This window comes from Aotus nancymaae, unplaced genomic scaffold (assembly GCF_030222135.1).
Source record: "Aotus nancymaae isolate 86718 unplaced genomic scaffold, 86718_ANA_hifiasm-v0.15.2.pri h1tg000067l, whole genome shotgun sequence".
Taxonomy (NCBI): domain Eukaryota; kingdom Metazoa; phylum Chordata; class Mammalia; order Primates; family Aotidae; genus Aotus; species Aotus nancymaae.
In genome coordinates, this window is record NW_026988482.1 from 18,461,238 (window position 1) to 18,480,677 (window position 19,440).

The 19,440-nt window shown below is 37.5% G+C and overlaps 1 protein-coding gene across 2 annotated transcripts in view; it reads right to left on the reverse strand.

Annotated features, from left to right (window-relative positions):
• The window catches only part of ANO10 (anoctamin 10), a 244,775-nt gene that overhangs the window by 64,238 nt on the left and 161,097 nt on the right, over positions 1-19,440 (reverse strand). The window contains exon 11 of one of the 2 annotated variants that reach the window (XM_064366972.1): positions 1,794-4,010. The exons of the other annotated variant lie outside the window; for it this stretch is intronic. Coding sequence (XP_064223042.1) covers positions 3,858-4,010 — 153 coding nt within the window. The 3' untranslated portion in view covers positions 1,794-3,857. Of the gene's footprint in view, positions 1-1,793; positions 4,011-19,440 lie in introns of those variants that run through there. 2 annotated transcript variants of the gene reach the window in all.

Here is a 19,440-nt window from a genome sequence, read left to right on the forward strand (position 1 = left end):
GACTATTAACAGAACAAGATTGCCCAGATTTTGCTGCTGTGGTTTCCATGTGAAATGTTCACAAAATTCTCATGAATTGAAAAAAGTTGGTATTGACTAGACAACATTAATCAAAACAGAATGCCATTTTAAACACTTACACAGCAACATGTTTTTATGAGTAATTCTCTATAGTTTATTTTCCTAAAAATACAGCATCTTTACAATGGTTTTCTTTAGATGGTGGCACTATAGGCAGTCTCTTTATCTTTACTCTTTAATGGACATGCGCTACTTTTATATGGGGGAGAAAACATATATAAAAAATACCCAGGGATTCTTCACTTAATAAATGAATTACATATGCCCTGCCAGGCTCCTAAACTCACCTCGTCCTGATTGTTCATTTGCCCAGTAAACAGACAAAACCAGACAATTTGCAGTTTAGAGAATATGGCTTTTTAAACTGAAGTCCAAGAATATAAGAAGCTGGGCAAAGTGGGCCTGGCTCAGTGGCTCAAGACCAGCCTGGTCAACATGGAAAAACCCCATCTCCACTAAAAATAAACAAATTAACCAGGTGTGGTGGCAGGCACCTGTAATCCCAGCTACTTGGGAGGTTGAGGCAGAGGAATTGCTTGAACTTGGAGGGCGGAGGTCATAATGAGTGGAGATCATGCCACTGCATTCTAGCCTGGGCAACAGAGCAAGACTCCATCTCAAAAAAAAAAAAAAAAAAAAAAAAAAAAAAAGCTGGGCAGTGATCACCTTGTATTCATTCATTCTGCAAATATGTGAAAAACACTTACACGCAGGGCCAGAGTGCTGAGATGGAGGCCTTCATCAACCACTTCCTAACCTTCCCTAATCTGTCATACTGATTTTCTTCCTACTTTGCTAAACTACCAGAAATTTCACAAATTTTAAGTTTATTTGCTTTAATACACATTTTCTGTTAAAAGTGAAAACATCAGTGGGAAGGTTAAGCAGCATCAACCATTCACAGATATTGATTAATTACTTTAATTAGTTGGTGCTAGCAAGTTCTTTCTCTCTATCCTCCACCCTTACCACTAACTCCTAGGCAAATAACAATGAATACTTGGGAGTGAGGTGAGAAGACAACACAGCAGAGATAAGATCAGCTTCAAACAGGGGACCTGCTTCAAGGAAGAGGTGTAAAGAGAAGCAGAAAGGACCCAATATTGTCGCTATGGTCAGGAAAGGATACATTAGACCTTCCCCACCTCCACCCCCACCTTCTTAGCAGTTTCTCTTACACAGGATCCAGAATTCAAGTTGAGCATCATGATAAACTAAGTAATCTTTTGCATTGTAGCCTGGAAACCTAAATAACATTTATAGCCTTGTGTTTCAAAAGATCAATTTTTTGAATATTATTTATATTTTCCATACAGCCACTCTGTTTCAAGGCTGGGAACTGATTTATGCTAACTAATCTGAGAATTAAAAAAAACAAACAAACTGTAAAAAGCATTTTAGGCCAGGCGCGGTGGCTCACGCCTATAATCCCAGCACTTTGGGAGGCCGAGGTGGGTGGATCACGAGGTCAAGAGATCGAGACCATCCTGGTCAAAATGGTGAAACCCCATCTCTACTAAAAATACAAAAAATTAGCTGGGCATGGTGGCGCGTGCCTGTAATCCCAGCTACTCAGGAGGCTGAGGCAGGAGAATTGCCTGAACCCAGGAGGTGGAGGTTGCAGTGAGCCGAGATTGCGCCATTGCACTCCAGCCTGGGTAACAAGAGCGAAACTCTGTCTCAAAAAAAAAAAAAAAAAAAAAAAAAGCATTTTAGTCATTTTTACTTGTTTAAATAAAAGAAAACAAGATAAAATAGGAATCTATTCATATTTGAAGAAAAACACTTAAAATGAACAGCAGGGTGGAAGAAGCCTGTCACTGAAAAAAAGAAGACATTTTATGCACCAGAATTGTGATTCTTCATCAACAATCTTCTTTTACAGTAAAACTCACAAAATTTATCCTAAACAAAGTAAAGGAGAAAAACAGTGAGGGGGTGGTGAGCAGAGTGAGGAGATAGGCAGAATTTTAAAACTAGTAAATACAAAAAAATTGGCTCCCCATAACAGTATGCCTTAAACAGTGATGATAGGGTGCCTGAGTTGGGAAAATGGAAAAAAAGAACAGGACCAGAGAAAATTAGCACTCAGAAAGAAGCTAAATATTTTCCAGTGCAATGGTAAAGTACTGCCTGCTCTAGTATCAGCACACTGCTCACCTTTGGTCACTGCAGGGTTATCAAACCCTAGGACTCTCATGCCAGCTGCACAGAGAGTTAGCAGAACCATTTTGCAAAAACTAGAAAACTTGTGATATAATCCATAGTAGTAGCTGTGTTTTGTAGGAATATGTCCCCAACCCTGTCTCTACTGAAACAGAAAATGCAAACTAGTGTTGAATTCTTAGAATTCTGGAAAGCAGATCTGATTCCTGCAATGGTATGTGTGTACAGTTACCTCTTTCCATTCAGATCCCAGCCACAACAGAACAAAAGGAATGTCCTGAAAAAGGTATTCTCTGCTGATCATGGCATAATTTTGTCTTGGTGTTGACTTTCTATGCTTGCTTCAGTACAACACTAGACAAACTACATGCCAAATACAAATTAATAAAATTGATTAATGGACCAGAGATTTTAAAAAAATGTTATGGAATGAGGCTCTTAAGAAAACCACCTCAGGGATTTTCATTTTAAGATGGTAGACCAAGCATGTACATCTACTTCTACTCTCAAGGGTTCCCCTGTAATGATAGAAAGATATATTCTGTAAGGAACAACACTGGAAAACAAGAGAAGTTGCCAGAACTTTTGAGAATAGGACCAATGAAGTGAAAAGAGCAGCTCCCAAAGGAGCCCCAGAGAAGGGCCAATGTCAGATTTGACCCCACAAAGGAAAGGACTGAGCCAGGGAGTCTGCACCAAAGTGAATACATTAAAGAACAGCCATCAGAGAAGCTGGGACCATGGGGAGCCTTTCTCATGCCACCTAGGGAAAGAAGGAGAAAGTAGACCATAGACTGTAGACCGCATACATCCAACTTTGTCTTTTCAGAGGACCGCCTGAGGGACTAGTTTCTGTCTTTTCTAAATTAGAGGGCATGTGAACTTAAAGGGCATACTTTAAATGCCTAGGGGGGTGCTGAGAACAATTAAGAACTTGTCAGCAGCAGAAAACTTGCGGTACAGCAGACAGACACCAGAAGCAGTAAGAAATCACAATCTCCTGAAAAAAATGCTGGCAAGCCTTTCTAATCTGGAAATTAGATGTATAATCCCAGAGAAGACATAATACCAGAAAAGACTTGGACTCTCTGATTCACTAACTGGGCTGACTGGTGAAAGTCTTCCTTGTATAAAACTAGTCTGTAATGACAGAGAGATAGCTGTTTTTCAAATGCCCAAATGCCAGCAAAAACAAAAGGGCATATGAAAAACACAGGAAAAAAATGGCCCAATCAAAGAAACACAGTAATTCTTCAGAAGCTGACCCAAAACAAATGAAGATCTGTGAATTGCCTGACAGAGAATTCAAATAACTGTTTTTAAAAAGCTCAGTGAGCTATAAGAGGACACAGACTACTAAATAAAATGAGAAAACAATGCATGAACAGAAAGAGAATATATCAACAGTCAAATAGAAACTATAAAAAAGAACCCAGTGGAAATTCTGGAGCTGAAGAATAACTGAATTGAAAAAGTCACACCTAGGTTAGGTAGCTCACACTTGTAATCCCAGCACTTTTGGAGGGCAAGGTGGAGAATCATTTGAGGCCAGGATTTGAGACTGGCCCAAATAACATAGCAAGATCCCCATCCCTACAAAAAAAAAAAAATCAAAAACTTAGCTGGGTGTGATGCCGCATGCCTGCTATTCCAGCTACTTGGGAGACTGAGGCTGTAGAACTGCTTGACTCCAGGAATTTGAGGCTATAGTCAGTAATTATCACACCACCACACTCCAGCCTGGTGACACAGCAGGGCCTTATCTGTATTAAAAAAAAAACAAAAAATTCAGCCAGGTGCAGTGGCTCACAACTGTAATCCCAGCACTTTGGCAGGTCAAAGTGGGTGGATCACCTGAGGTCAGGAGGTCAAGACCAGCCTGACCAACATGGGGCAACCCTGTCTCTACTAAAAATACAAAAAAATCAGCCAGGCATGGTGGCAGTCGCCTGTAATCTCAGCTACCTGGGAGGCTGAGGCAGGAGAATATTTTGAACCCAGGAGGCAGAGGTTGCAGTGAGCTAAGTTCGTGCCTTTGCATTCCAGTTTGGGCAACAAGAGCTAAACTCCATCTCAAAAAAAAAATCACTAGTGGGGTTTGACAGCAGATTTGAACAAGCAGAAAGAAGAATCAGTGAACTCAAAAATAGGTCATTGGAAATTATTGAGTCACAGGAGCAAAAACAACAATAAGAAGAAATGTGAAGAAAGCTTAATAGGACACGATCAGCTGGACCGGTTATGCATTATAAGAGTTCCAGAGGAGAAGACAGAGAAAGAAATAAGAGCTTATTTGAAGAAATAATAGCTGAAAACTTCCCAAATCTGAGGAAATGTACATCCAAATTCAAGAAATTGAAAGGAATCCCACTAAGATGACCCCAAAGAGGCCTACACCAAGACACATTATAATCAAACTGTCAAAATCAAAGACAAAGGGAGTATCTTGAAAGCAGCAAGAGAAAAGTGACTCATGATTTACAAGGGAATTCCCAGATTATCAGCAGATTTCTCAGGAAAAAAAAATTGCAGGCCAGAAGAGAACAAGATGATATATTCAAAGTGCTGAAAGAAAAAACTGCCAACCAAGAATTCTATACCTCGAAAAATTATGACTTAAAAAATGTAGGAGAGAAATAAAGACCTTTCAGATAAAGCAAAAGCTGAGGGATTTCATTACTACTACAACTACCTTACACATAATGCTACAGGCAGTCCTTCAAGCTGAGGCTTAAGGACACTAGATAGCAACACAAAAGCATAAGAAAAAATAAACTCTCTGGTAAAGGTAAATATATAGACAAAGGAAAAATTCTTTAATAATGCGATAGTGATATATAAATAACTTCTAATTCCAGTATACACTTTAAAAAATAAAAACATAAAAGTAACTATAAAAGAATGCTAATGGATCCCAAAATATAATCTGTGTCCTGGTACAGTGGTTCATGCCTATAATTCTAGCACTCTCAGAGGCCCTGGTGGGTGAACCACTGAGCCTCAGGAGTTTGAGACCAGCCTGGGCAACATGGTGAAACCCTGTCTCTATAAAAAAATACAAAAATTAGCCAGCATGGTGGCCCATGACTATAGTTCAAGCTACTCGTGAGGCTGAGTGGGGAGGATCACCTGAGCCCAGGGAGGTTGTGGTTACAGTGAGCTGTGACTGTGCCACTACACTGCAGCCTGAGTGACAGAGTATGACCCTGTCTCAAAAAAGAAATATTATTTGTGACACTGATAATAAAAAGTGGTGGGGGGAAATGTAAAGGAGACGATTTTTTTGTATGTGACTGAAGTTTTATCAGTTTAAACTATATTTTATGTTAATCCCCATGGTAACTACAAAGAAAATACCTGTAAAAGATACAAAAAAGAAAATGAGAATCAAAGCCAGTTCCAAAAAAAAAAAAAAAAAAAAAAAATACAAAGGAAGGCATCAAGGCAGAAAAAGTGCAACAAAATAATTACAAGACACACTGAAAGCAATAAACAAAATGGCAATTGTAAGTCTGCTCTATTAGTAATTAGTTTAAGTGTAAATGGGTTAAACTCCCTGATGAAAAGACACAGAGTGGCTGAATGGATTTAAAACAACAACAACAAGATTCAATTACATGCAGATGTAAAGACATACATATAATGAAAGTGAAAGAATGAGGAAAAATACTCATGACAATGGTAACAAAAAGAAAGCAGGGATGACCATACTTATATCAGACAAAACAGACGTTAATTCAAAAACTGTTGTAAGAGACGAACAAGGATATTATGTAAAAATAAAAGGGTCAATTCACTAGCAAGACATAACAATTATAATTGCATATGCATCCAACATCAGAGCACCCAAATATATGAAACAAATGTTGACAGAACTGAAGGGAGAAATGAACATTAATACAGTAATAGTAGGACATTTCAATGCTGCACTTCAATAATGAATAAAACAATCAAACATAAGATCAATAAGGAAACAGAAGTTAACACCATAGACCAGTTCAACCTAATAGACTCATACAGAACACTATGCCCAGTAACAACAGAATAAACATTCTTCTCAAGTGCATATAAAACATTCTCTGGTATAGAACATACCTTAGGCCACAAAACAAGCCTTATCAAATTTAAAAAGACTGAAATCATGCCAAGTATCATTTCTGACCAAAATGAAATGAAACTGGGAATCAAAAGCAAAAGGAAACTGGAAAATTCACAAATTGTGGAAATTAACACACTCTTGAACAACCAATGAGTCAAAGAAGAAATTACAAAGGAAATTAGAAAATATCTTGAAGCAAATAAAAACAAAAACAATATAACAAACCTTATGGGACATAGCAAAGACTGTAGTAAGACGGAAGTTTATAGTGGTAAATGCCTACATTATAAAACAAGAAAAATCTCAAGTCAATAACTTGACTTTAACCTCAAGAAACTACAAAAAGAACAAACTAAGCCCAAAGTTAGCAGAAGAAAGGAAACAATAAAGACGAGAGCAAAAATAAATACAATAGAGAATAGAAAAACAATGCCAAAAAAAAAATTCAACAAAAGAATTGGTCTTTTGAAAAGATCAACAAAATTGACAAATTCTTAGCTAGATTAATGAAGAAAAAGAAGAGTCATATACCAAAAATCAGAAATGTAAGAAGAAACATTACAACTGATGCCACAGAAATAAAATAGATTATAAGAGACTACTAAGAACAATTACATACCAATAAACTGGATAAACAGAAATAAATACATTCCTAGAAACATGCAACCTACCAAAACCAAATCATGAAGAAAAAAAAGTCCGAACAGAACTATACTAGTAAGGAGATTGAATTGGTAATAAAAAACCTACCAACAAGAAAAGCCCAGGACCAGAGAGCTTCATGGGTGAATTCTACCAAACATTTAAAGAATTACCACCAATACATCTCGAATTCTTATAAAATACTGACAAAAACGGAATACTTCCAAACTGATTTTATGACGTCAACATCACTGATAAAAAACCAAAGACATAATTAAAAAAAAAGAAAACTATAGTCCAATATCACTAATATTGACACAAAATCCTTAACAAAATACTAGCAAACCAAATTCAACAACACATTTAAAAAATTACACAGCATGACCAAGTGGAATTTATTCCTGAACTACAAGGATGGAACAACATATGTAAACCAATTAACATAATACACCATACTAATGGGATGAAGGACAAACCACATTATCATTTCTATTGATGCAAAAAAAGTATATAACAAAATTCAATACCCTTTCATGATAAAAACACTCAACAAACTAGGAGTAGAAAAGAAATTACCTTAACATACTAAAGGTCATATATGGAAAAGCCCAGAGCTAACATACCAAATGATGGAAAACTGAAAGCTTTCCCTCTAAGATCAGAAACACTGCAAGGAATGCTTACTCTTGTCACTTCTTGTCAAGAAAGTACTAGAAGTCTTAGCCAAAGCAATTAAGAAAATAAATAAATAAATAAATAAATAAAAGGTATCCGAATTGGAAAGTAGTAAAATTATCTTTGTTCATGGATTACATTATTTTAAATGTACACAACCCTAATTCTACACACACACACACACACACACACACACACACACACACACACACCATCAGAACTAATAAATGAACTCAGCAGAATTGTAGAATACAAAATCAACACACATAAATCAGTTACATTTCTATATACTAATAATAATGGACAATCTGAAGACGAAATTGAGAAATCGATTATTTTTACAGTAGCATCAAAAAGAATAAAAATACTAAAATACTGAGTGATAAATACAACCAAGGAGGTGAAAAACTTGCACACCGAAACTACAAAACATTTCCACAAGAAATTGAAGACACAAATAAGTGAAAAGATTCTGTATTTATGTGTTGTATTAGAACTCTTAATATTATTAAAATATGTATATTACCCAAAGTAATCTACAGATCCAATGCAATTTCTAATCCAAAAGATTCTTAATCTACAGCAGGGTCAGCAAAGTTCTTAAAAGACCACAGAGTAAATATTTTAGGTTTTGCAGGCACACAATCTCTGCCACAATTACTCAACTCTGCCACTCCTTACAGCATGAAAAGCAGAATATATAAACAAATGGGTGCTGCTGGGTGCCAATACAACTTTATTAATAGGTGGCAGGAGGGATTTTGTCATCCTTTGGTATAGATTGTACAGAAAGACTAAACTCTAATTATTTAATCAGTTAATTAACTCATATGAATTTGTTAAAAGATAAGAAAGCATCACAAAATTTGTCTATGTCTCAATAATATAATGACTAGGACTCTTCTCTGGAGTTCAAAAGGAATTCTCTGGCAGTGTCTTCAGGCCCTAAGCCCTGGTAGACACCCTGAGAAGACATCTTCAGGGCAGAGCTACGTCTATGATCTAGCTCACCTTGCTCCACACCAACCAAGCTCCATTCCTGGTGTGCTGAAGATCCACACAGGGAATGACTAACATCACAAAAGGCCTAGCCTCTAGGCTGTCTGCATGGGCTACTTCCCAAGATCAGTCAAGTGAACAAGATGTTGGACTTAAAAGATGTACAGCAAACCCCTGAAGGTTTGCTGAAAAATCAACTCACAAGAAGCAGATTAACAGGAGAAAAGATGTAACAATTTATTTAATGTGTATGAATAGGAGTGTTCAGAATGAAGCCCCAAGCTCCCAATGGGGTATAGAAGCTTATATACCATCTTGAGGCCACACAAAAAGAATAGGGGCTTGGATCCTGGCAAAACAGGTTATTGGAGGGGGTAGAAGAGGAATTCTATTGAGGAGCATTACATAATTATTAGGGAGAATTCAATGGGCTTGAAGAACATACAATGGCCTAGGGACAAATTCTATTGGGCCCAGGGAGTAGACAATGATTTATGACAAAAATCTGTTTGGGTTTACTGACAGACTTCAGTTTTCCTTCCTGTGATATGGATTCAGTTAATGAGAACTCAGGGAAGTGATCAGCAGTTAATTGTTTTCTTCTTTGGTAGGTCTGGACTTTAGGCAGACAAGGGAACTTTAGAGAATCCTATGCTTTGGGAGAGATGGTATCAGGGAGGTCAGAGAGACCTTGAGGCTCCCTTTTCAGTTCAGCATGTCAAAGTGCAATATTTGGCAGTATTGGTTTCTGAGACTCAATAAAGATTAACAGAAAACTGGAATCTAAAAGAAGTGTAAAGGGGAAATGTTAGGAGAGTCAAAACAATGAGAGGGAAGAGTAACTGATCAGTATAAAAGCATGAAAAGTATTTTCCTTTCCTTTCCTTCTCTTTCTCTTCTTTCTTTCTTTCTTTCTCTTTCTTTCCTCAGATGGAGTTTTGCTCTTGTTGCCTAGGCTGGAGTACAATGGTGCGATCTCAGCTCACTGCTCCGCTTCCCAGGTTCAAGCGATTCTCCTGCCTCAGCCTCCTGAGCAGCTGGAATTACAGGTCCCCGCCACCATACCCATCTAATTTTTGTATTTTTAGTAGAGACGGGGTTTCACCGTATTGGCCAGGATGATCTTGAACTCCTGACCTCAGGTGATCTGCCTGCCTCAGCCTCCCAAAGTGCTGGGATTACAGGTGTGAGCCGCCACACTCAGTTCCTTCTCTATTTCATCACTTAATAGAAAAGGGATTTGGGTGGAAATGTCAATTAGACCAAATGAATACAAGAAAATAATCTAAAGAGTTACAGATAAATTAAATCATATGTCTCACAGGCTTGCTCCCTTAAAATATGATCTCCATTGTAGGGACCTGCTAATCAAGAGGTTTGTTGTAGTTGAGGGACACTGAATGATGGGGTTGTCATTTGTCACTGGAGTGAGAAAGCTGGCTTTCAAGGCTTTGGCAAGCCCTGTGAAACCAAAGCAGGCATCTCATACAGCCTTAAAGCAATTTACATGTGTTAAAGTTTGTTTTCCTCTCATTCAGCCACATTTCATGCACAAAGTAGTTTCTAGGGCAGATTTGACGATGGTGAAAGGAAATAAAATCTGTAAGAGGGTTTATGTGTGATTTGGAGCTTGCTTTGTTTTTTCAACAATTATTTTGATTGCTTGACAAGTAAAAAAACCAAGGAACACATTAAAAACCATGTGCCCAGAAATATTCTCTAACTAAGGCCTACAAAGCAAAGTGATATCTTAAGACTATGCTTTTATTCTACTATATACTTACTTCATTTACTTTAATCGTATCAAGTGAGAATTTAAGTCTCAATGAAGAAATACACTCTTGTAAAACCTAAACTGTTAGTCATAAGGCAGATGTGGTACCGCAGGGGCCACAGGAAAGGAAAGTGGGTGACTCTACAACAGCACAAAGAGAACACACAATCGACCTCCTGCGGTCACCTGACACAGCGAGGGTGAGGAGGACAAGGTGCAGGACACTCCAGGTGGCCTAAATATACTGATTCAAAGACAAAGAATGTCAGAGTTAGAATAAAAACCAAGGCTCAACTATGTTACCTGCAAGAAATCTATCTTAAAAACAGGGATTCAGGTTAAAAGTTAAGAGATGCACACACATCTTGGTTTCTAATACCATTCTCCAAAACAAAGGAACCACAGGTCCTTGGAAGAATGTCTGAGTCTAGGACTGTGGCAGGAAATATACAAGATAAGTCTTATCAGATAAAAACTAAGGAAATCTAAATCAAGTATAGGCTTTAGTTAATAATAACATATTAGTAGTTGTTAACTAATTATAACAAGTGTACCATACCAGTGTTAGATGTTAAAAGTAGGGGAAACTAGCTACGGGTTATATGGGAACTATCGGTTCTAGCTTGTCAACTTTTCTGTAATCTAAAACTATCTTAAAATTAAAAATTTTATTTTAAAAAGACTTTTACTTTACATATATATTTCCCCCAAAATCACAGGTAAAACAATGAAGAATTAAACTAGGATTCCAAAGAAACCATCTAAACTCAGCAAAATCTTCTAAATCAGTTCTAAGATTAACAGTGAATACCTTGAAAATGACCTATATCTCCCAAACCTATGACAATGTTTCCTTATATCAGAAATATAATTGTCCACAACAAAGGCAATGCATCTTTTCTGGGTTTTTTTTTTTTTTTTTTTTTGGTATTTTTTATTTTTGAGACACGGTCTCACTCTGTCACTCAGGCTGTGCAGTGGCATGGCCTCAGCTCATTACAACCTCTGATTACTGGGTTCAAGTGACCTTCCCACCTCAGCCTCCAGAGTAGCTGGGACTACAGGTGTGCACCACCACACCAGCTAATATCTGTATTTTTTGTAGAGACAGGGTTTTGCCATGTTGCCCAGGCTGGTCTTGAACTCCTGAGCTCAAGCAATCTTCCTACAGCCTTCCAAAGAACTGGGATTACAGAGCACCAAACTGCCTGTGTTCTGTCAGGAGCTGTCCAAACACTGATAAGAGTAAAGACAAGAAGCCTGGCAGAGAGAGAAACGTATAGATAACTCTGTGTGTAGACTTCTTAAAGTGGGAGATCACTTTGTGACCTCCACTGCATCTGCTTCTGGGGCTTAGGGTTCATGTCCCACATTTCATTGTGCCTTAGGGCCTAACAGAGCATGTGGTTTCAGGAAGGAATGCTTCCCACCTTCTACTTCGCAGATTGCACTCAAATCTACTCCTTGTTGAACTTATCAGCGATAACTCAAGCTTCTCAGGTTTTGCTTTAATGTAACCTTTGACATCTTTGTCAGAGCAAGGGAAGTGGGAAAAATAGTTGTATAGAGGCAGTGGATACAGAAGAAAGGGGATGAAAGAAGTAAAGCCAACTGGCAAGTCTTTGATCTAAAAGAGAATAACTTCATACAATTGAACAGAGAGTTTGTAACAAAAAAATAGCTAAAACTTTTTATAACTACACATATTTTTTCAAAGATAACATTTTCTCCACTGATACATTTTCTTGAAGAAAATACTGGTTTCTGGTTTATTACTTGTTATCTTCTTAAGATACGCTTGAGGCACACTACTATCAAAAAAGTAAGGAGAGGCTGGGTGTGGTGGCTCATGCCTATAATCCCAGCACTTTGGGAGGCTGAGGCGGGTGGATCGCCTGAGGTCAGGAGTTTGAGACTAGCCTGACCAACAAAGTGAAACCCCATCTCTACTAAAAATACAAAAAATTAGCTGGGCGTGGTGACGGGCACCTGTAATCCCAGCTACTCAGGAGGCTGAGGCAGGAGAATCACTTGAACTCAGGAGGGGGAGTTTGGGGTGAGCTGAGATCGCGCCATTGCACTCCAGCCTGGGAAACAAGAGTGAGACTTCGTCCCCCACAAAAAAAAGCAAAGAGAAATTTGAACCACCTCTTTGAGAAAGTCAGGTTTTCACTAGGGAGACCCTCTCAGTTACAAAATGACAATAACAATCAATTTTAACAACTCAGAATTTACCATACTGAAAATACTCAAGAGAGGATAAATATTCATATGTATATAAAAATAATTTTTAAGGTTTAACAACAGCAAAAGCAATTTATCCTAGCTAGTCTGAATTTATTGTTAAACAATGTATATAACTACATCTTTTTGAACTATAGTTTGAAGGTAATACAGTCACATGGTTAGGAAATAAGGTATACGGTGATACCCCTACTCCTGCCCTCACCTTCCCAATGCCCTACTGTTCCTTCTGCCCACATGTACAATCAGAATATATTAATATTTTCTCTATTTTGTATATAAAAGGAGCATACAAAAATACTGTTCAGCATTTTCCTTTTTTGTATTTCCTAGTATTAGAGATCTTTCCATATTGGTACCTCGAGAGCACCCACAATTTACTGACCAGTGATGGACATTTACACTATTTCTAATACTTTTATTAGTAAGGCTGCTGCAATAAATTTCCTCCAACATTTGTCATTTTGTGCATAGGCAAGTATATGTGTGGAATACATTCCCAAAAACAGAACTGCTAGGTCAAAGGATACACACAGTTATAATTTAAGTAGATTCTGTTAAATTGTTCCATATATGGTATTAAGCGTACATGTACAATCAGCAGCTGAGTATGAGACTGGCTGGTCCTCCACAGCCTTATGGAACCAAGGTAGTATCTCTCTGGTGAATTTCTGCCAATCTGATAAGGTGAAAACAGGTGTTTCAGTTTAGTTTCCATTTGCCTATCTTACTCTGAATGATGTTGAGCATCTACTCACATGCTTAACAGCATTTGCATTTTGCTTTTTTGTGAACTTTCTGTTCATAATAAAAAGCATTTGAGAAGGTTGAGGGATTGAAGGAAGGGGAAGAAAGAAGAAGCAAGCACACTGATTCCAGTTCTGTATGAGTACAAATAACTCATGTGTTGGCTTAAATTTAATCTATATATTAGAACACATGAAAGTCTAATGAAGTTCTATTTTTTATGAAGAGATTTTATTTTTTAAAAGTTTTAGTTTTGTAGAAAAACTACACAGAAAGTAGAGAGTTCCTGTACACTCTTCATTTGCCCAGTTTCCCCTATTACTAACATCTAGCATTTATATTGTCCATCTGTTACAACTGATGAGCCAAAACTGATACATTATTATTAACCAAGGCCCATAGTTTACATTAGGGTTCACTATACAGGTTTTCACAAATGCATTGTTATGGCTTGAATGTTTATATCTCCTGAAATTCACATGTTGACGTGCTAACCTCCAACATGATGGTTTTAGAAGGTAGGGTGCTAGGGAGGTAAATAGCTTTAGACGAGATCATAAGGGTAGAGCACCAATGATGGGATAGTGCCCAGATAAGTAGTGGAAGAGACACTAGAGCTTCCTCTGTCTACCACATGAGGATTCAAGAAGGCCTAAGAATCAAATCTGCCAGCATCCTAATCTTGGATTCTCAACTTCTGGAAGTATGAAAAATAAATGTCATTTAGACCACATGGTCTGGTATTCTAGTTACAGCAGTCTGAGCTGAGACATACATCATGTCATGTATCTACCATTACATTATCATACAACTAAAAATCCCCTGTGGTTCACTTATTCATCTCACCCTTCCTTCCCTCCCCGACAACTCCCAGCTGCCACTGACGTTTTTACTATCTCTATAGTTTTGCCTTTTCCAAAGTGTTACTTATTTGGAATCATACAGTATATAGCCTTTTCAGACTGACTTCTTCCACTCAGCAACAGGCATTTAAGGTCCCTCCATATCTTTTCATGGCTTGATAGCTCATGTCTTCTTCTTAACACTAATTAATATTCCCTCATATAGATGTACCACAGAATTTTATCCAGTCATCTACTGAAGAACATCTTGGTTGCTCCCAAGTTTGGACAATCATGAATAAAGCTGCTATAAACATCCATCTGCAGGTTTGTGTATGGACATAAGTTTCCAACCCATTTGGGTAAATACCAGGGAGCATGGCTGCTATCATATGGTAAAAGTAGGCTTAGTTTTCTAAGAAACTGCCAAACTGTCCTCCAAAGTGGCTATACCATTCTGCATTTGCATGGCAATGAGTGAGCTATTGGGTTGTTTATGGGTTGTTTTTTCTTTTTTTTTTTTTTTGAGATGGAGTCTCGCTCTGTCACCCAGGTTAGAGTGCAGTGGCACAATCTTAGCTCACTGCAACCTCCACCTCCTGGGTTCAAGTGATTCTCCTGCCTTAGCCTCCCCAGCAGATGGGCTTATGGGTGCCCTCCACCATGCCATGTCCAGCTTCCAGCTAATTTTTGTATTTTAGTAGAGACAGGGTTTCACCATGTTGACCAGGCTAGTCTCAAATTCCTGACCTCAAGTGATCCACCTGCATTGGCCACCCAAAGTGCTGGGATTACAGGTGTGAGCCACCGTGCCTGTCTGGGTTGTTTGCTTATTGTTGAGTTTCCAGAGTTTTTTGTGTATTTTTGATACAAATTCTTTATCATTTATGTGTTTTGGAAATATTTTTCCCAGTTTTTTGCTGTTTTCATTTTCTTAAAAGTATCTTTTGCAGAGAAGAAATTTTTAATTTTGAAGAAGTCAAACATAAATTATTTCTTTCACACTTTTGGAACTGTAATCGTTAAAAAGTAATTATCAAACTCTAGAACACCTAGATTTTCTCTCATGTTATCTTCTAGAAGTTTTATAGTTTTGTGTTTTACATTTAGGTTTCTGATCCATTTGGGATTAATTTTTGTAAAAGGTGTGAGGTCTGTATCCAGATTCATTTTTTTTTTGTATGTGATGTCCAGTTATCAGTTATAGCACCATTTGTTGAAAGGACTATCCTTTCTCCATTGAGATATTGCCAATAGTAGATCTATTTTGGGGCTACTTTGTTCCATTGGTTTATTTGTCCATTCTTTCACCAATACCACACTGTCTTCATTACTATAGCTTTATAGTAAGTCTTGATGTTGGGTAGTGTCAGTCCTCTGACTTTGGTTTTCTTCAGCATTGTATTGGCTCTTTCGGGTCTTTTGCCACTCCATATAAACAATAGAATCAGCTTGTCAATATCCATAAAATAACTTCCTTGGATTTTGATGGAGCTTGTGTTCAATGTATACATCAAGTTGAGAAGAACTGACATCTTAAAAGAGAGTCCTCCCATCCATAAACATGGGATATCTCCTCATTTATTTACATTTTCTTTGATTTCTTTCAGTAGAGTTTAGCAGTTTTTCTCATCTACATCTTGTACATTTTTTAGATTCACACCTAAGTATCGCATTTTTTTTAGCTAATGTAAATGGTGTGATGTTTTTAATTTCAAATTCCAAATGTTCATTGCTGGTATATGGATAAGCAGCTGACTTTTATTCTACTAGTTTCTACCACTGTTTTTAGAATACAGTAGAAAAATATTTGTCTACATGCCTATGAATGCAATTTACAGCATGAAAAATCTGATCCCTGAAGGCTGTGAAAAATTATGTATCAGCTAGGCACAGTGGGTCATGCCTGTAATCCCAGCACTCTGGGAGGCTGAGGTGGGTGGATGACCTGAGGTCAGGAGTTTGAGACCAGCCTGGGCAACATAGCGAGATTCCGTCTCCACTAAAAATACAAAAATTAGCCAGGCTTGGTGGCGGATGCCTATAATCCCAGCTACTCAGGAGACTGAGGCAGGAGAATCACTTGAGCCTGGGAGGCAGAGGTTGAGATTAGCCGAGATCACGCTACTGCACTCTGGTCTGGGCAACAAGAGCAAAATTCAGTCTCAAAAAAAGAAAAGAAAAATTACATATCTAGCTTTTCACCTATGCCAGAATTATATGTCTCAGAGAATTCCCTGGTTATGATAAGGAAATCATAATGTCAATAACTTTGTCATCTGCAACACACTTTTATAAATCAAGTGATAAACTTGAAAAAAATTCCTGAATATAATATTCAAGTCCACATGAACTAAAGACATAATAAAGGTATCCTGCACTCTGGAAAATATTAATGAGAACATTTATGTCATCTTTTTGTAACACAATAGACTGCAGTTTAAAAAGCACTTCCTTCAAACTTTGGCAGAGTCCCGAAAAACTGCATTTTGGTCATAAGTTCCTTAAGTTTTGAATCCATTCACAGATGAAATTCTAGAAATGGATTAGGTATCTGTCAAGTCCAGGCATTTTTTTTTATATTGCTTAGGCTTTATAATATAGGACTGATATCTTATATAATCATAAAGTTAATGCCAATCTGATTAGAAGAAACATTCCCTATTTTCAAAGCATATCACAGCACAAAACTGAAGTTTACAAAGTCGAGATAACTTTGAATCATGGTCCCTAAGAACATCCTTCCAGGAACAGTTGCTTAAGGAGTTGGACCTTGAGAGGGGCAACATTCAGAGTATAAGGGAACTTTAGAGAATGCTGGGACGCACTGCTGAGATGTTCCATCAGAACTGAAGGAATTATTCTCCCAGCTGCTGTAAGGGCTGCTAGAAGACACACCTGAGCTGAAGAGAGCCACCTTGACCACACTCGCTCCTGTTTCCTGAGGAAGTTGTACCCACTGACTAGTCTATCAGGATGAAAAACAAAAACCCAGCCATTCCAGCTTCAGAGCTCCCAATGAAATCAGCTGAGGCTTTGTTGCCTGACTTCTCCCTCTGCTAAATCAGTTTCCTTTCCCATCCCTTTCAAGTGTTGATTCTCAAGAGCTTTCTCTAATGAAAGTCCTGCATACCAGTCTCTATCTCAGAGTTTGGTTGCCAGGAAACCTGACCTGTGACAGTAATCAATTTAAAAATGAGGATTCTAAATCATCTTTCTTATGGTTTTGTCTAGGCCGTGATGGTTAGGGATGAAGGGTGGGAGTTAGGGGGTAGGTAGGAGGGTTTGCAAAAGAAATACAAAACAAATTTTTGCACACAAGGTGCAATTTAGCTGAGGAGTCCAAATGCACTTAGATAAGACTATGAAGTAATCTAAATGAAGTTTAAAGAAACACACAAGAACATATACATGCAAATAATTGTTGTTCGCTTAGCAATGAGTTTGAGAGGCTCTATGCTTACTCTAGGGAAATGGAATTGCAAAGTCACAAAAGATTTTTGGAACTCTTAGATATCTAGTCACAGTGAGTAAGTGAAAATGGCTTTCTGTTGTTGGTTTTCTACTCCCAACTGTATGAGGCAGTTTGGCTACTGATGAACTCCCAAGATTTGGTATTAAATTATTTTTTGCTATTCTAAAGTCAAATCTACCCTCAAAGGCTAAAGATTAGTTACTAATAAAATAGGAGATAGAGTTATTCTAACTTTTTTCTTATTTATTTAATCTTCTTGGATACCAATGTAGAGCAATTCTAAAAGAATTAGAACACTCTAGGCTTGTAAATGTATTCTTCTTTAACAACAACAACAAAAAACAACAGCTTTACTGATGGACATACCATATAATTCTCCCATTGAACATATATAAATCAGTACCTTTTAGTATATTAAGAGTTTGTGCAACTATCACCACAATACATTTTAGGACATTTTCCTTGCACCCTCCAAAAGCCTATGCCCCTTAACAGTCATTTTCCAATCCCCTATCTCCCCTAGCCCTAGGCAGCCACCAGTCTACTTTCCGTATTAAAGTGGTTATTCTGGAAATTCCACATAAATGGAACCATACAATATGTGGTCCTTTGTGATGGGCTTCTTCCACTTAGCATAATGTTTTCAAGTTTCATCCATGTTGTGACATGTATTACCAGTTCATTTCTTTTTATTGGCTAATAATACTCCACTGTATAGACAAATCACATTTTATTTATCCATTCATCAGTTGATGGACATTTGGGTTGTTTCCATTTGAGGCTATCATAAATAATGTTGCCATGAATATTAATATGCATATTTTTGTGTAGACATATTTATTTTATTTTGCTTGGGTATATACCTAGGAGTGGAATTGCTGGATCACACAGCAATTCCATGGTTAACATTTAGTGGAACTGCTAAACCATTTTCTACAGTGGCTGTACCATTTCACATTCCCAACAGCAGTGTACAAGGGTTTCAGTTTCTCTGCATCCTCATCAAATCTTGCTATGATCTGCCCTTTTCTTTACATCTATGCTAATGAGTGTAAAGTACTGTCTTATTGTGGTTTTGCTTTGTAGTTCCTTGATGGCTAATGATGTAAATATCTTTCCAAGTGCTTGCTGGCCACTTAAAAAATCTTTGTAGAAATGCCTATTCAGAACCTACGCTCATTTCTAAATTAGGTTATTTGTGAGTTATAATAGTTCTTTACATATTCTAGATAGAAGTTCCTTCTCAGATATGTGATTTGCAAATATCTGCAACCTCTCTATGGTATCCTTTGAAGCACAAAAGGTTTCAATTTTGATGAAGTCCAGTTTATCTTTTTCTTTTATTGCTTCTGCTTTTGGTGTTACATCCAAGAACTACTGTTTAATTCGAAATCACAAAGATTTACATCCATGTTTTTTCTTAAGAGTTTTCTAGTCTTGGCTCTTACAGTTAGGTCTTTGATCTATTTTAAGTTATTTTTTGCATATAGTGTGGGGTAGGGATCCAATTTCATTCCTTTGCATATGGCTATCCAGTTGTCCCAGCACCATTTGCTGAAAAGATTATTCTTTCCTCATTCAATTATCTTGACAGCCTTGTTGAACATTATATGTGAGAGTTTATTTCTGGCCTCTCAATTCTATTGCATTGGTCTAAGTCTTTCCTTATGCTGGTATTACATATTGTATCCTTCTT